The 15,690-nt window shown below is 33.7% G+C and overlaps 2 protein-coding genes across 5 annotated transcripts in view; one reads left to right on the top strand and one right to left on the bottom strand.

The window, feature by feature from the left end:
* The window catches only part of LOC136782295 (uncharacterized), a 68,493-nt gene that overhangs the window by 35,487 nt on the left and 17,316 nt on the right, over nt 1-15,690 (bottom strand). The gene's annotated exons all lie outside the window — the stretch shown is intronic.
* On the top strand, nt 413-14,359 carry LOC136782061 (membrane metallo-endopeptidase-like 1). 4 transcript variants are annotated; one of them, XR_010824057.1, is made up of 19 exons: nt 413-543; nt 633-706; nt 798-959; nt 1,045-1,128; nt 1,190-1,404; nt 1,475-1,660; nt 1,753-1,869; nt 1,946-2,087; nt 2,162-2,279; nt 2,366-2,456; nt 2,550-2,723; nt 2,808-2,908; nt 3,005-3,063; nt 3,139-3,190; nt 3,257-3,324; nt 3,407-3,549; nt 3,645-3,812; nt 3,918-4,630; nt 4,735-4,838. XR_010824057.1 is itself a non-coding variant. In XM_066741212.1 (19 exons), the coding sequence occupies exons 1-18, from the start codon at nt 4,572-4,574 to the stop codon at nt 8,265-8,267; spliced, it is 2,223 nt and encodes a 740-aa protein (XP_066597309.1). In that variant the 5' UTR covers nt 4,111-4,571; the 3' UTR covers nt 8,268-8,295; nt 13,783-14,359. The 4 variants fall into 4 exon arrangements, 2 of the variants coding, with proteins under 2 accessions (XP_066597309.1, XP_066597308.1); XR_010824056.1 differs by having other exon boundaries at nt 633-718; XM_066741212.1 differs by lacking the exons at nt 413-543; nt 633-706; nt 798-959; ... (12 more) ...; nt 3,407-3,549; nt 3,645-3,812 and adding exons at nt 4,895-5,056; nt 5,140-5,223; nt 5,288-5,502; ... (12 more) ...; nt 8,088-8,295; nt 13,783-14,359 and having other exon boundaries at nt 4,111-4,630.

The following is a 15,690-nucleotide window of genomic DNA, read 5'->3' as shown; positions in this document are numbered from 1 at the left end:
AAATGTCTATTTGCAATTATTTGTGAAACAAAGTATTCTAGAGAAAAATGTAGAAAATTAAAGTTTTATCGTTACCTTCATCATAAATATTTAGTTTAAAACAAAATTATCATCTTTTGTAACATCTCTATATTTTTTCCTAATTATATTAATCAGAAACTAAACTTTTTATTGCCCATTCATTAATAAATTCATATTCTATAAAGAACTTTATCGTTTCCTCTATTTGGCACTACAAAAATTGAAAAGTCTTTGTAATTTCCAAAAGCATTAAACTGCTTAAAAATAATCTATCTGGATTTATATGTAACATAAAGCATAGTTTAAACGTTTATACTTTTACGTCAACTACAGATAGCCTCAGCTAATAGTGGTCACGAGTTTCGATGAATAACTTGTAGAAAAGTATATCTTTAGATAATTCGCAGTGCACATTGTCGTGCGGATCTGTACAGAATGGTCTCCAATTAATCGTAGACAGTTGCATATAATTAGGATGGAACAATTGATAAGAATGTTTAACATATTAATTTGGTTTTTAATGTGAGTTTATTTTATTTCAGTTTTCTGAAAAAAACTTGTTCAGTGTAGATATAAATGTAATGTATTAAAATATTTTCCCTATTTATTAGACTTGAAACTGTAGCTGCAACGGATGTTAGTTGTCAACATTCATCGAATGCTAACATATGTGATACTGAAAATTGTAATGACATCGGTAATTCGAAAATTTCCTTAACTCTTAATATAATGATCAATAATTAAATAATAGGAAATGCAATTACTAAAAATTGCAGCCCAAGTTCTGTTAAGTGCAATGGATACGTCAGTGCATCCTTGTAAAAATTTCTACCAATTCGTGTGTGGTAAATGGATAGATAAAAATCCTATTCCTGAAGATGAACCCATGATTGATCAAATGTCTAAACAAAAAAAGGTCGTTCGGGATCAAGTTTTAGGTAAACCGAATGAAAAATAATTAACATGAATTTTATGTTATTACGATACAAAAAGTTCCTTAATCAATGTATTCCATTTTTATAGATTTTTTAACAAATACTAGCTATTCAGGTCGTACGAAGTCATTAGAGACTGCCAGACAATTGTTTAAAATGTGTATGGACATCAGTAAGAAATGCAATATTTTTTTCTTCAAAATTATAATAATTAAAACGAGTTTTAATTTTAGAAACACTTGAGGAAGAAGGCATTAAACCAATTTTGGATGTTTTAAACGACATGGGTGGTTGGCCTATTCTTTATAGTCTAAATGATCCAAATTATAGACAGCTTAGCAGCTGGCAATCTCATCTAATAAAAATGTACAATATTTTGCCCCATAGAGCATTTTATAACGCAGTATATGGTCCGGGTAGCAAGCAGTCTCGTATTCAAAGATTGATGGTATTATGCTCGTACTCTTAAAATTATATTAATCCAACTAATATTCACTCTCGATTTGACAATTTTGCAGTTTGTGGAACCTTCTCAAAATTTAGACTCCGATGAGGATAAGAACGGTCAAACGGTACAAAATTACAAAGCATATATATATAACACTGTTAAATATATTTGCACAGGCATACAGTGTACTGTCAGTGAATCTCAATTGGAACAAGATATTGATGAAATAATAGATTTGGAAATGGAATTGTCTAGTGTTAGTAAAAATTCGTTTTTAAAGATAATCCGTAAGAATTTAATAAATGCAACTGAATTATTTATCTTCGTTTTAAACAATCCTATTCGTAGATAAATACACCAATTATTCACACGTTAATGAGTGAAGATGATAGTAAAAACGTAATGACTATTGAAAAATTTCAAAAGTTTTATGATAACAATGGTGGGAAACACCCAAATACTATGGTAACATAAAATATATAGGTATTTGCCTTTTATATCAATGATAAAAATTAATATGTGTAATAATTACGTACTTCAGATTGATTGGCTAAAAATAATGAAACTAGAAGTTGAGGGATCGAGGCTTGAAATCAGTAAAACGGAAGAAATAATTGTTCATTACTTAGGTTTCTTTAAAAAGCTGACTAAAACTTTCAAAAAAACAAAACCTCGAACATTGAGTAAATAATTTTTAGTATATTGAAAATAAAATTAATTCTTTCTGTAATTTATGATTAATATTTGTTTTTTATAGTAAATTATATGGTTTGGACTTTGATACGAAAGATAATTCAGCTGAGTGATTCAAAAGGGGCAAAAGATTCACTTCTTTATCAACGTAAATTACATAATTTAAAAAAGGAGAAAACCAGGTAAAATGAATAAAAGTCCCTTTTGTTAATAAACAAATTTTTGAATGCACCTTTTATACGATTAAAACAAAATTATATTAATATAGGGAGGATACGTGCCTAGGGTTTCCAAATTTAGTGGAAGCTATTTCTTACGAATATGTGGATCGTTATTTTTCAAAAGCAGAAAAGATCCATGCAAGTATTTTATAAAAATATATTCATTTTTTACAAAATTTGAAAAAAATTATATCAATACCTTATCAAAAAATTTATAATTAAATTAAATAGGCTGCAGAAATAGTGGATAAAATCATCAAACAAACAAGGGAAAATGTAAAATTGACAAAATGGATGGATTCGAAATCTAAAGCAAAACTTGTCGACAAAATAGACGGTATCACGAAACTTATTGGTTATCCTGACTTCTACAGTGTTTCAGCCATTGACCAGATGTACAGTGGTGTAAATATATTACAATGTTGATATCAATGAGAAGAAGTATAATTTTATCCATTTTTCTCAAATATTTGTTATTTATGATTTTAGTACGAACTTGGACCTAACTATATAAATAGTGTACTGAAACTTTTGAAGTTTACAGTAGCTCGAGACTTGGCAAAAGTCCGAGAACCTTTCACTAAAAATCAGTAGGCATATTTAATGAATAAATTCAACTTGACTAAAAGAAATATTTTAATACTTATATAAAAGAGATAATATTTTCTAATCAATCAATCTTATAGATGGATTCGTGAACCAACAAATGCTATTATTGATTATGTGTATGCATCTAATAGCATTAGTAAGTATAAATCTCTTATCAAAATATATTGCTTATATAATTTGTTATTTATTAATTATGTACCTTATTTTATAGACGTACCAGCTGCTCACATAAAACCTCCAGTATTTGACCCTGACAGACCAGAGTCAGTAAGAAATTTAATAAGAATTTGAAGAAGAAAATAATTAATTATTGAATTTATTTCTTTCAGTTTACTAAATATTGCCATCTTAGGTTATATAATAGCTCATGAGATTTCTCATTCCTTCGACACTACCGGTGGGATAAACTTATTTACATAACCATATTCTCATATCGAAATATTTAAAATAAATATAATAACATAAGAAAATTATTTTAGGTTTACAATATAATCGCTATGGCAATAAAAAACAATTATGGTCAAACAAAATGATCAAAATTTATAAAAAGACATCAGAATGCTTCATTAAACAGTTTAGTAATTACCCCATAAAAATATTGTCAAGGTTCAAGAAAGTTTATGTAAGTATATAATCTTAAAAAGTTCAAAGTATGCAATACATAAATGTTTAAAAAAACTAGCGCCAATGATAAATTTTATAATTATCATTTTTCAGACAGATGGAAAGTTTACACTTAACGAAAATATAGCCGATACCAATGGGTTGCAAATAGCATTTGACACTTTTAATACTGCTCGAAAACAAAATGGAAGTCTTAACATAAGATTACCGGGATTGGATACATATACTCCGGAACAATTATTTTTCATAATGTTTGCAAGTGTTAGTAATTTCTAACGAATAAAAATTTCAATATTTTTAATTATTTACAATTATCTGTTTTAAGCGGTGCATCGATAAAATTACTATAATTATTATTCTTTCTAGTTTTATTGTAGTAATATCAGTCCAGAAGCAGCCAATGATTTTTTAAAATCAGATCTCCACGCAGCACACGAAGTAAGAGTTCAAGGAACTGTCTCAAATATCCCGGAATTTGCAGAAGCGTTTAATTGCAAAATTGGAGATCCCATGCATCCACCCGAAAAATGTAGGATTCTCAAAATATAAATTATTTGCCATTTTTCAGCCAGAAGAATGTTTAATTTTATAAATTTTATTAATCAAATTTTGACATTGCTATATAAAAATTAATATAAAAGAAGTCGTAAATTATTAATAAATAAATTAGTAATTATGATAAAGCGTGACGAAAATATGCAAAACTATAACTCTTTTATAAATTATTCTCTACCTTGACAAATACATATTTAATTTTAAGTATACAGATTGAACATATGGAAAAAATCGTGTAATTTGAAAATTGTTATTTGCTCCCTTTATTGAACACTTAAATCATAAGAACTGATAAACTTTTTGTTATTGCGAAAAAGATAAACGTGTAAAAAACAAATTTATCATTTCTTTTACTTATGTTACACAAGCTTCTCTTTGTATAATTTGGAAACAGCTTAATAAATTCAGTATATTGTAGTGAAAAATTGTGTTATATAATATTTAAAAAATAGCAGGTAATTGTGCATGATAAGGATGAAGGAATCTAAAAGAATATATAATATTTTAATTTGGTGTTTAAACTCGTAAGTGTTTTCTTTATTAAAGTTTATTAAGATAAATATACGAAGAGCATATCCTGATATAATATAAAATATTTTAAATATGTATTTTCTTTATAATTCATCAGACTTACAATAATTATTGCAATGGGCAATTGTAGAACATCAGATTCATCAACCAATAAACCGGAAACTGTTAGTATATGTCCAACAGAAAATTGCAGAAATATTGGTAAATTCAATCATTTCTAAAGTCTTTTCCTTTATTGTCATAAAAAATATTTACAGCAAGCACTCTAAAACGTGGAATGAACGTGCTGGTAAATCCTTGTGACGATTTCTACCAGTACATGTGTGGTAACTGGATAGAAATCCATCCTCTTTCAGACAGAGAATCATATATCGCTTGGGATACTTTAATGTTTAAAGTCGTGAGGAAACAACTTCAAGGTAAACTGATTGACAATTAAAAAACAAAAAAATTTCTTTCTTATAATAATTAACTGTCTTTGTAAATGACATATTTAATTTAGATATTTTGACGAGTACTGTTAACCATAGTGGTACCAAGTCTCTTCAAGTTGCCAGGACATTGTACAAATTGTGTATGGACACTAGTAAGCAATGTAAACTTGTCTCTTTGAGTTTACAAAAAAATTTACACAATATTTACAATTTTAGAAATTATTGACAAAGGAGGCGTTAAACCATTTTTGAAAGTCTTAAAGGAAATGGGTGGCTTTCCAATACTTTATCGTCCAGATGATCAGAAATGTAAACGAACTAGTAGCTGGCAATCCCATCTAGTGCAAATGTATAAAGTTTTAGCACACCAAGCCTTTTACTTTGCAGGATTTGGCTCGGATGACAAGGATAAACGCATTCGACGTCTCATGGTACTAATATTGTTCCTATTTTCTTTTTTTTTTTAAGTTACATTGATCCATTTAAATATTCATTTCTATATATCATTTATGAGATAACTGTTCATCAGTAATTTTCAACATTACAGATCATGCAACCGTCTCAAGTAATAAACCATCAAATGGACAAGAATAGTATTACTGTTAAAAATTACAAGGAGCATATATATAAAATTGTTAAATATATCTGTAAGGGTACACGCTGTACTGTTAGTGAGTCTCAAATAAATAAAGATATTGATGATATGATTGACTTAGAAATTGAGCTTTCAAGTGTTAGTAGAAACATAATTAAAATAAAATAAGCTAAAATCATTTTAACTATATAGTTGCTTATTTTTAACAACATTTTACTCTATTTAGATAAAAAAAACAAGTTCAAACTCGGTGGATCCTAATATTGATTACCAATTAATGACAATTGATAATTTTCAAAAATTTTATGACTCTAATGGAGGAGCAGACCCAAATGCTCAGGTATTAAAAAAATCTTTTTGTTTATAGAATCATGAATATCTAAATTATTAATATTGGTAATTTTATACTTCAGATTGATTGGCTAAAGATAATACAACTAGAAATGGAATATTCAGGACTTGAGATCACCAAATCAGAACCAATAATTATTGAACACTCTGACTTTTTTAAAGCTCTAATTAAAATCTTCGTTAAGAAAAATCCTCGTATTTTGGGTAAAGAAGTCTCAATAGATTAAAACTATTTATTCTTATTAACATTGAATTAACATTTTTTTAATCTAGTGAATTATATGGTTTGGACTTCGATACAAGGCATATTTAAATTGGGAGATTCAAAATTGAGAAAAATTGAATTGCAGTATCAAAAAACACTGGGGAATTTTAAAGGAGAAAAAACGAGGTAAAAGAAATAAATGTTACTTCATCAACTGAATAAAATGAGTTTTCAACAGATTTATTTCATGATTGAAATTATGTTAATTAGGGAAAGCATATGCTTAGACCAAACAAATTTAAACGAAGCATTTTTATACGAGTATGTAAAACGTCACTTCTCAAACGATATTAAGACGAAGGTAAAGATTTTATAACAAAAATACAAGTTGTACATATATTTCAATAATCGTGTAATTTCAACCCTGGAGCAAAATCCAATGACTATCCTTATTCTCAGAATGTTATCCCAAAAGGAAATGCACGATTATTAAAACACTTTGCATATACTGTGCCACTATATTTTATATTATATTATTGACTAGGTGGAAGCAATTCTAGATCATATTATACGAAAAACAATAAAAAAAGTTGAATCAACTAATTGGATAGATGCAATAACCAAAAGAGAACTAGTTTTAAAAATAGAAAACATCGGGAAATTTATTGGTTATCCTGAATTCTACAGTGTTTCCGCCATTGATCAGAAGTACAGAAGTGTAACTATATATATCAATATTGGTATCTCTATGCAAAAATTTAATTTTATCTTTGTCTAATAAAATATTCACTATTTTTCTCATCTCAGTATCAGCTTGGATCCAACTATATGGATAGTATGTTACAACTTATAAAATTCAAAGAGTCTCAAAGCTTTGCAAAACTCAGAGAACCTTTCACTAAAGATCAGTAAGCACATTTAATAAATGCATTCTGCTTAATTAAAATACAAAATGTAGTACTTGAGATAATTTAATATCCCATCATTTTATCAGCTGGGTCGTTGATCCAATAAAGATTACAGCTTCGTACGTGGTCCGATTTAATATTTTAAGTAAGCAAAACAACTAAGTTTTGAATTATTAATATCAGTATTTTATCAATTTATTAGATATTTTATTTTATAGCCTTTTCAGCTGCTATTTTACAATCTCCGATATTTGAACTTAATAGACCAGAGTAAGTAATAAGTTGCAATAAAAAAATTAAGGAAAAAAACATTATTACGTTATTTCTTTCAGTGTACTGAATTATGCAGTGTTTGGCTATATAGCAGCTCACGAAATTTCGCATAGTTTTGGTCTCAACGGTAATCCATTTTCCAAAACAGAAAACTTGAATTAATATTGTAAATTCTAATTATTATTGCAGGTCTAAAATATGATCGTCATGGAGAAGCGAGGGATTGGTGGTCGTTCCTATCGATTTCATTTTATAATTCAAAAGCTGCATGCTTTATTAAACAGTTTAGCAATAATTATCCTATACCAGAATTGTCAAAACATCAAAATGTTTACGTAAGTAACATATAATGAATTAAAAGACGTGCTACGTGAAAATTAGCAGAAATAAAAATTTTATATATAACCAAATTAATATAATCTCTCAGACTAATGGAGAGCGTACACTTGGAGAAAATATGGCAGATACAATCGCTTTGCAAGTAGCATCCGATGTTTACGAAGAATATAAATTAAGCAATGGAAACATTGATGTAAGGCTACCAGGTTTCGAAAATTACACCTCTATACAAACATTCTTCATGTATTTTGCCAGTGTGAGTTAACTTACGATTCTTAAAAATTCGAATTTCCATAATCAATTATGACGTAAACCAAATGACAATTATCATTATTATTCCACCAGTATCATTGTACTCATATGAGTCCAGAAGTTGCACAACGTCTTTTAAAATCGGACCCTCACGCAACTAATGGGATAAGAGTTCGAGGAACCATCTCGAATCATCCAGGCTTTGGCGAAGCGTTCAACTGCAAAATTGGGGATCCCATGCATCCACGTGAAAAATGCACCATGTTCAACTAATTCGTAAAATTAGCTTTCTCAGTGCACAGTGAGTATAGTACTCATTAAAATTTTAATTGAGATTAATTGTGCACTTTGAACATCTTTATGAAGTCCATGCAATAAATTTGCAAAACAAAAAAAAATAGGCAGCATGTATTATATACACGACGTGTTCACTTCACCCTTAAAATATATTCTCTAGCTTGACGAATGTCGTTGTAAAGGTCTCCTTGATCCATGTGTTGTACACCCATTTATATCGTGTATACGACCAAAGGCCATACATCATTTTAGCCACTCGAGAATTTGCATTCTAATTGTCAGTAAATATTAAGTAGCCTCATTACCTGACTCTCTTTTGTTTTCATTACTCGTACACTCGTGCAAATAATTGTCTATACAAACGACAATTATCTCCAGAGTGTCTTAACCCAACACAATTATTTTTATCATTCCTATGAAATTTTGTGTTTCTTCCAAATCACGAAAATACCCAATTCCTAACGTTAGAAATTTTTCAATAAAACTAGAAATATTTCAGAATTATAATGAAACTGAGATGTTTCTGTGTTGAATGGAATGTCTGAATTTTCTAATATCTTCGTCTCTCTCCTTTCAACGAAATAACACTGTTCTCCACTATATTTTATATAGTACACTCGGTACAATAAATAATTTGTTCAAACGTGGGATTATTGACAGATACGCACATAGATTTTGTAGGAGTTCTAATGCGATGATTTTTGAAGGCCAATGTTTTTTTCCTCGAGTTAACATAACGTAACGGGACGTGAAAGTCAAGTGAGAATCGAGATCAACGCGAGAGGCTGGAGAACAGAAAATGTCGTGTCCGCTCGTTGACGCGTATCTATAAAATTATTGGATTTATGTCCTAGCACAGAACGAGAGAGGAAGGCATCGTAAGAGTCTATATATGGACGGAAAAAATGTGGGAGTATGCGCCAACTTTTTTTTTCCTACCGAACTTCATAAAAATCCGAAATAACGCGATCCGGGTACCGATAACTCGTACTTTGAAAAATTAAAGTACAACACTGCCAAAGCTAGCGTATATGAAAAATTGAATCCTTCCGCGTTCATAAAAATACTAGATTTATCATCGGTCGAGCTAATCGTACCCTTTCCTTCTTTATAAAGCCGAGAAATCGCCAATTAGCGGCCGAACGTGAGCAGAGAATCGTAGCTTCATAAAATTACATGAATTATTTCAGCATAAAACACAATTTTTTAGTTGATCATCGCGAAAAGACAAATTTCGGCGAAATTGCCTCTTTGCAGAGATTGAAAGTATCGAAGATTACAGAGTGTATTTCGTGCAGCGTGAAATAATTTAGGAGGGTTATAAAAATAAGAGAAGAGGGGGGGGGGGGGGGGGGGGGGAATAGTATCGAATTCCTGAATGTCGATAAAAATCGTGTACACTTGGACCACCCTGGGTCTAATCACACATTACAACACTTGGAGAAAGGGTGGTAGGAGGCTAATACAAAATTTACGGTAAATGCGAGTAATAGCCCGTGACATTCCATGGGTCCGAAAAAAAGGACACGCCTACGCACGGACCCTCCGTCTCTCGAGTCCAGCGCCATGGGATCCTCCTCGCAACAAAGAGCAAAAACCCGCGGAGCGTTAGATAGAAACGATAGAGACCAATTGAATTTGATTACGGTCACTCCCCCGAGAAACCGTATAATTTCTTGTCAAAATACCCCCCCCCCCCCCCCGCTCTCCCTCATCATTCCTTACTCACCCTTCTAGATTTCTCCGCAAAAATCTCACGTTACATTTTTTATTCACCACTGCAAGATGGAACTGTGTTCGTTCGAATCGAGAGATCCAATTTCGAAAATAGTCGCACGATGGCCATGCTATATATGTTTGCATTTTTACACACTCGAACGATGATGATAAGACTGTGCTATCTTCAGGGTACATCTACATAAATATAAATCTAATAAAGCACTGTTTACAGCAGTCATTTTAGATCCTGTCGAAGATCATTTATTTCGATTTGGCTAATGACCTTCTTATCTGGAAAACAGAACAAGGTGCTTAATTTGATTTATGATGATTTAATCTGGAAATTCCACGAGATGCTTATCCAATAGGATTCCGAGCCTCGGTATTCGTCGTATCAGCGTTTCCCCATGATTTTACATGGAGAGACCTCGTGTCGACGAGGTCCAATCGAGGTTTTCGTCACCTTTCGTATCAGGGAGCAATTTATTAATAACGAAGCTTTTCGAATTTATAATTATTTTTTGCGGCCAGTCAGGACCGAGCTTGGGTGGCGGCGCCTTCTTCGTAGAAACGGTCATTAATTATGTTACTCGACAGGGGGCCAAAGCAGCTGTGATGGGGGGGGGGGGACAAAAGGACCAGAATGATGAATAGAACAGAAAAAGAAGAAATCGAGCGAGAGAGAATGGACGAGAGTAAAAATAGGCGAGGACATTTCTCCAGTGAAAAACGTTTTGCTGCACGCTTTGATTCTCGCGATTCCCTCGTCGGATATGCACAGCTTGACCGATCGCTTTCGAAGAATTTTTATCGCCGAAAACTTATCACGTGCGAAGGAACCACTCGAGATTCCAACGCGTCCAGCTTGATTTATCCCACTGCTAATTGCGAACGTCTCGTCTCGTCCTTATCCCTCCCCAATCATCATCATCATCAATAACCCCCCCCCCCCCTTATCAAGAAAATTCGTGAATTTTATGGCACAAATTTTTTCGAACAATTATTTCAATATCGAGAGGAGGACTCGAGGGAGTTTGAGTATTTTGGAGGGAAGATTCTCAAGCTGGGTGATCCAGGGATTTTTAAAATAATTTATGGAATAAGTGAGTCTCGCGAGAAGCATCCCTTTGAGATTTAGCCCCACCCTGCTACGCCCCCTTGCGTGGTCCACCCTCCGTTTTTTCCATCTTCTTCCACGTAAGTCGTATAACAATAATAGCATAGGTTTTTTTATCGTGTTCTTCCCTTTGTCTCGCAACTGCTTTCTCCTTCCGTCCGCCTTCGCCTTTGTCTTTGCGGCGTTCGAGGGGGTGGAGGCTATTAAAACAGTGGAAGCACCGACCAAGGGCACGAGACGAGAAGAAGGAGAACCATAACCCAGCCATTTGTTTGGCGAATCGATTTTCGACTCTGTACCACACACTCCTCGGAAGCTTTTCGGTCCTCTTCTTGTACGTGTACAGCCTCGACTAATCGACTCCCTCCTCCACCCCATCGACACTTTGCCAATTGCTTCCTGTCCTTCAATTTCGATCTTGCTCAACGACGTCATTAATTACTCTTGGTACGTCACTTCGAGATTTTATTAAACCCTGAAGTATTCGTGCAATAATAAATTTATGTAGATTTGTTCTTGTTGGTTATATATAGCAGTAATTATACATTTTAAGCTTGGTGTATTCATCTGTTTGATTTTTTTATTCTTCAGATACTTAGTTTTTTTAATTAAGGTTTGTAGGATGATCGTGGATTTTTCGATGATTTTAGAATTTATGGGAGATTCGAATCAAGCAGGAATTTATGATAAAAGTATGTTGAATTGTTGCGAATGAATTTATTGAAATGTTTCTTATTGAGATGGACAGGTTTTTTATAGGTAGAATACAAGTCGATCAGACGTATATTGTCATTCAGACGAAAGATGTTTAATGAACCCTCGATAAATACGATTTTTAGGAAAACGTTTTAAACGTCTAAAACGCTGTTGATAACGAGTTAAAAAATAACGTTTATTCAAAGTTATTTCTTTTATTGAGCAATAGAAACTCTAATCTCGTGAGAGTAAAAACGGAAAGTTGGAAATGAAAAATTTACGAGGAACGTGGTTGAGTGGCAACTACCGAGTTATAGACTCACTGCTGATAAATGATCGCTCGGTCGTGTTGTTTGATAATCGGTAAGCCGAGAGACTAATGTGGCCTTGAAAGAAACACACATTCCCTTATGGTGACAAGTGCTCTTACGATTAGGTCGTGAGGACACTCGAAAACCACCAGTGACCGACAAGAATTTCCAGAGGGAAAAACATGACTCTCGAGAAAGTGCAGGATGAAAGGGGAGAAATTTTAATGATTACAAGTGTAAAAGCTGAGAGAAGAAAAAGGATGAGAGGGGGGAATTTTTTCTAACTAGCCAAGGAGTCTGAAATAGAAAATACGTGTACCAAACCTTGACAAAGCTGTTCCATCCACTCATTGAAATTCCTGATTACCTTATCTGTATAAGATAATCCAGAGAACCTCTCCAGACTGCTCCATGATAATAAATTTGTTGATTTTGTTCTTGAATTTTTAATAATTCCTAAAATAATATGCAGATTTAAAATCATTATGCATAAATAGAGTCCAGTCAGAACTTTATTACATTTCTCGATTATCTGACATGACAAACGTATAAATAAGGCTCGAGAATATTTTTAAAATAGTCATACCTATCTCGAGACGTTCCATCAGTTCGATGTACCATTCAATCTTTGGTTTCGAGAGTTAATTTTATACTTGGAAAAAAATTGATACCTATCCTCATTGACCAGTATCTCCTACGTACAGTATTAAATATATCATTTCAAGAAGCGATTAACGAATCTTTGTACTATTATTACGTTTTGGTCAAAGATGATGAATAAATTCCAGAAGCAGAGATATATCAATTGAAGATACTTCAAAAGAAGACAAACATATCAATTTCGAGTAATTGAAGATGCGGTATATTAATCGAATATAATCCACTTTGCATCAAAATCTTTTTCCCAAAAAAAAGCCAAAGGCAGAAAAAAGCACATGGCAGTGCAACAGAGGGAACTGGCATCTATATAATTATGCAAATTAGACAATGAAAAGTTGCTGACAAGTTATAAATATCGAAAGTATCTCTCTTTCGCAAAATTGCTAGAGTGAACTTTCGGGATTCTTCAGCAAGATGAAGAAGAGGATGACGAAGAAGGACCTTTTGCTCGCAGGACAAATTCACGTTTTTGCAAGAGGACGCTCGTCCCAACTGATGAATCACCAATTACCACGCGACCCATCACTCCCAGCATCCTTGTCCCGTTCCTCTTCCTGTGCATCAACCATCACTCCTACCAGTTTACAGGGTACCATCAGGAGCCCCAGTAATCACAAAGGACACCCCTTATAAACCTAACCTTGCAACTCCTTACGACCCACCTTCGAAATTTTATTCCCAACTCCACAATCCTCCTCAGCTAAAATTAAACCCAACAAAAATACCTGAAAATGATCCACTGCATCCCTGATGATAAAGAATCATTAATAAAAACCGCGAGATGGTTATCATTAAATTGTCAAACGGTACCAGCAGCAGTGACGATAATTCATCGCACGGTTGCTCGTAAGGTTGTGCGCGTTAAATAATTGTAGGTTTTTCAGGAGTGTCTCGAGAGTAAGATAAAATGGAATGGAAACGTGCCATTGATAAATGTGGCGTATTCAAGGTGAAGTGAACGGTGAGTAACATGAGAAATCTTTTCCAGCGGGTGTCCCGTTGAAAAAAGATCGACGGAGACCCACTTCTGCTTGTGCTCGAGAAAACCAACGGTGGGCGGTATAGACTGCGTTGTCGTCCTCCTCCTGATACTCCTCCCACGAGAGTCCGAGCAGGACTGAGACCAAGAACCAAGAGGGAGAACGAGTCTCGACCGAAATTACGCTGGAGGATGGTGGGTGGAATTCCTCGATGCGTGCGAGCACGTGCACCACGACTGTGTGAAACCTGTTTTCTTTTCTAGGGAAAATATTAAAAATTCCTCGTCTTGACTCTGGTCTTCGCCTTCCATATCAACCCCCACCCTTCTTTTGCAAATATTCTTTATTGTGTCATTCTGTACTCTTCGGCCCATTTATCGTCAACTTACGTGAATTTGTTCGATAAAATATTATTTTCTTCAATTGTACAAAGATAAATCACTTAATTGCAGCAAATTAAAACCGCTGGCTAAGAATAAAATAGCTGTAAAAATATATTTGGGTCTATGCAGATGTGTGTATGGTATAAAGAGAAATCGAGAGAATTAAAAGGATAAATTTAGGGAGGTGCATGGTGGATTTAGAAATTTTAACGAGTAGGTTTTAGAGAGTGTTTAAGATGGTAGATTTGTGATAATAATCGAGTCGGGTCTATGGAAGCAGGATCTCGATCGAAGCGAAGAGATCGATAATTAAATAAATTTTAGAATCTTCTTTTCTTTAGAAAAATTCACCTTTGACGTAAAACAAAAAATTTGAAAAATTCTAATTTCCTTGCAAAAAATGAAATCTTTCAAAAATCTCCAAATTAGGTTAAAGTAAATTAAGTTTTTGGAACACACACATATATATATATATGTCAACGATCTCGAACGATAGTTTAAATAACGATCTCATTCTCTACGATCGTATAAAAACTGGCAAGATAAGAGGGGCCAAGTTTAACGACGATTTCGATGAACTTGGTCGGTTTTAATTAGGAGTATCGCGTATTTTCGTACCAATCTCCCCCCCCCCCCCCCCCTCCAATTCCACATGTCCCGGGGGAATATTTTGAGAGTCGAGTCAAGATTTGCGTGGCTCCGGGACACAAAGTCATAAAATACCGAGCGTAACAGCTTTCAATTACAGGTCCTCGTTCGCGCATGATTCGTGACTGGACTGTTCGGGGTGCGAAAAGAAAAATAAACTCGGTGAAAGTCGCGCCGTAACGAGCGACATTTCCCCACGGGAAAACTGTATCTCGATCCGCGTGATTTTCCCGGGGAAAAATGGCGGTTAAAAGAGTGTGTACCTAACGGAATAAACGATCGTGTAATTCGGAAAATTGTATAATAAGATGCAAAACGCTTTATTCCTCTTATCTCGTTTATTCGCCAGCATGGCTTCGGTCTCTCGCGCTCGCTAATTAACAAAGGCTTATCTTTGAGATTGCTCGTTCGAGCCTACTTTCATCAGAATGCTCGGATCCTGACAGCTGCGGGTCCCGATTGATCCCGCCGACACGATCCATTTTTCCTTTTTCTTTTTATTCTACTTTATTCGGAATTCAAACGGCTTTTTACGAGTCCTGTTACTTCCCGGAAGCGCGATTTTCATTTTAATACCATCTACTGGCCCGTTCGTGACTTCGCACACGCGTCTATTTCATCCGCTATTTACTCACTCGCCACATGTCCCCGAGAATCCTTCAGGAAACTTTCCAAGTACCGGAGACTCGACTTCACAACTGAAAATTGTCCAACGCTGGAAAAACCAATAAACAAACATTCGCACGTGTCTTGGAATCCTTCGCGAAACTCTTGCTGATTTTTAATACAGAATTTTTCATGTATAATTTAATAAATATGCATCATAATTAATTAAGAATTTTCGATAACAATTTTCCGAGTACTCGAGACCAGATTTTACAGCAG

This window comes from Prorops nasuta, unplaced genomic scaffold, assembly GCF_024137725.1.
Source record: "Prorops nasuta isolate Cenicafe-Biocafe unplaced genomic scaffold, Cenicafe_Pnas_1.2 PNAS00025, whole genome shotgun sequence".
Lineage (NCBI taxonomy): Eukaryota > Metazoa > Arthropoda > Insecta > Hymenoptera > Bethylidae > Prorops > Prorops nasuta.
This window is presented reverse-complemented; position numbering and strand designations above follow the sequence as displayed.